This window comes from Octodon degus, unplaced genomic scaffold, assembly GCF_000260255.1.
Source record: "Octodon degus isolate 3935 unplaced genomic scaffold, OctDeg1.0 scaffold00024, whole genome shotgun sequence".
Classification (NCBI taxonomy): Eukaryota; Metazoa; Chordata; class Mammalia; order Rodentia; family Octodontidae; genus Octodon; species Octodon degus.
Genome location: NW_004524600.1, coordinates 2,401,068 through 2,403,320, shown reverse-complemented (window position 1 = coordinate 2,403,320; position 2,253 = coordinate 2,401,068). Strand labels below are relative to the sequence as shown.

Sequence of the window (2,253 nt, the reverse complement as noted above, 5' to 3'; positions counted from 1 at the left end):
GCCAAAGTAGTGTCTTATGCCATTGTGAATTATAAGTGCAAAGACCAGTGCTAAAGGCAGGCCCATTGATGGCAACAAAAAGTAACAGTTACTGTTGTGTCCACCCTGTGCATTGTCCATGATTCCTGATAGCACAACACACTGTAACAGTCACATATGTGTATGTTTCTTTCCCTGTAACAATGCATGTTGCTTAAGGGCAGCATTTATTTCCTGTTTACCCCAATAACACCCGCACAAAGTCAGATATGTACATAGCCATTGATATTTACATACAAGGGAATTGTAATAGTTAACTGTGGTGTGAACCTGATAAGAAATGTCCAGTATATTGGTTTAGCATAGTTCTGTGCATGTCTGCATGATGGATTTAATGAAGAGAACTAACTTGCCCTGGGTGAGTGGCACCAACCAATAGGCTTGGAGTCTGGATGGAACCAAAAGGAATAGAAAGAAGTCTTGCTTCTGTTTTATAAGAGGCACTCCAGTTGTCATCATTGCCTTAGGACGTCCATCTCTAGGCCTCCAGTGTACAGTCTTTCAGCACAGACCCTTCAGCTTCTGATTATGGACACAAAGGTTGAGGGTATCAGCAATCTGTATTTTGCTCTAGAGTATCCCTGTGGCTTCTCTGATGCCATGTATTCTTTTTTTTTTTTTTTTTTTTAACAATACAGCTTAGTCAATTTTTTTCCCCCCCTGTGGTACCAGGGATTGAACTCAGGATCTTGTGCTTGCCAGGCAAGCCCTTATTCCACTGAGTTATATCCCCAGCCCCCATGTATTCTTTCTGTAAGTTGCCCAAAATAGGTAGAGAATGGTAGGAGAAAAACAGCAGCTTCTATGGAACAGTAGGACCAAAGTGTGGCCATGGTAGAGTTTCATTTGAGCTTGAGCTCCTTCATCTTACTTGTATATCCCTAGAGATGTTTCAGATATTCTTGGCAACTAAGTAGGAGCCCCAGTTCTCTGAACTCAGTTGAGACACACTGAGTGGGAAGATGACCACTCTTAACTTGCAGTCCTCTCGAGTAGTCATGGTTTTTCTCATTGATTATGATCCCTTCTGCAGAATAAGCTCAATGATGTATGTTTTCTATTTTGTCAAGGAATTCAAGAGTTGACTTGGGTGAGGGAATTGGGTACACACAACAAAATACAACTTTGTAGTTGGCAGAGCCATAAGGCTCTTTCCAACTAGGTACCAATGTTTTAGTACATGCTGTGAAGGTGTGGTGCTAAGGTGAATGAAGTGAAGAAAAAAAATAGTGTGAAGATTAGAAAGGAATCTTAATTCTATGTTGTTTTCCTCTGAAGATCAAAGAAAAAGGAAAGAAAGCAAATACTTAAAAGGTAGAAATAGATTGGGAAATGCTATTATTGAGGACATGTAGAGTAATTCATTAGGCTTATAGTCCCTTTGAATCAAGAAATACTGGGATTAGACATGCTCTGCTCAGGGGGGAGGCTCAGAAAACCAAATGGGGCCTGCCATTGAGAAGGGACAAATATGCTCAGTTTGAATCTGTATATAGTTAAAGGTCTTAGTAATATGCAGAATCATTTGAATATATTTGGGCTCTGAAGACCTAAATTCATTTTTCATATGACTTATTTCTAATTCTTTAGTATTTCATTAAAATGGCTTTAGTATGTAATTTAAAAACTTACAGATACAAAATATCTGTTGCAGTGAATGCTATATTGTTAGTTCATCAGTGGTTGCTTTTTCTAACTGATTTAATGATACCTGAAATGTATGCACTCATTTCATTGACCTTTTTGTAAACTAGATGCTTTCTGATGCAGCACCTGGAAAACTAAAGATTGTTCATGGAGATGTATTGACATTTAAGATAGAGAAATCTTTTCCAGAAAGTCTTAAAAGACCCTGGCAGGATGGTAGGTACCTTTAAGTACTTGGTTTGTTTTTACTTTTCTTTTCTCATTGTTTATATCAAATATTTATTTTATTCATTGTAGATTTATTATAAGTATTTATTATATATTAAAAATTAACTACCTAAAATTTTTTTTAAATTATCTAAACAGTCAAATAATGTGCGCTATCATATTTTTAACATCTCCAGTTCCAAAATTTAAAATTTAGTACTTTTTCTTAATTTTTCATCAATTGGTGATAAATATGGGGTTAAGCTGTGAAGTGTTACTTTTCCAAATGGTGAAAAAATATATTCTAGTAAGCGAAGGCACACCAAAGCCTTTTTTTTTTTTTTTTTTTTTTTTTTTTTT

The 2,253-nt window shown here is 36.1% G+C and overlaps 1 protein-coding gene across 1 annotated transcript in view; it reads left to right on the top strand.

The window, feature by feature from the left end:
- Positions 1-2,253, top strand: part of Tfb1m (transcription factor B1, mitochondrial) — a 63,745-nt gene that overhangs the window by 10,738 nt on the left and 50,754 nt on the right. The window contains exon 3 of the mRNA XM_004628561.2: positions 1,794-1,902. Within this exon, the coding sequence (XP_004628618.1) occupies positions 1,794-1,902 (109 nt within the window). The remainder of the gene's footprint in view (positions 1-1,793; positions 1,903-2,253) is intronic.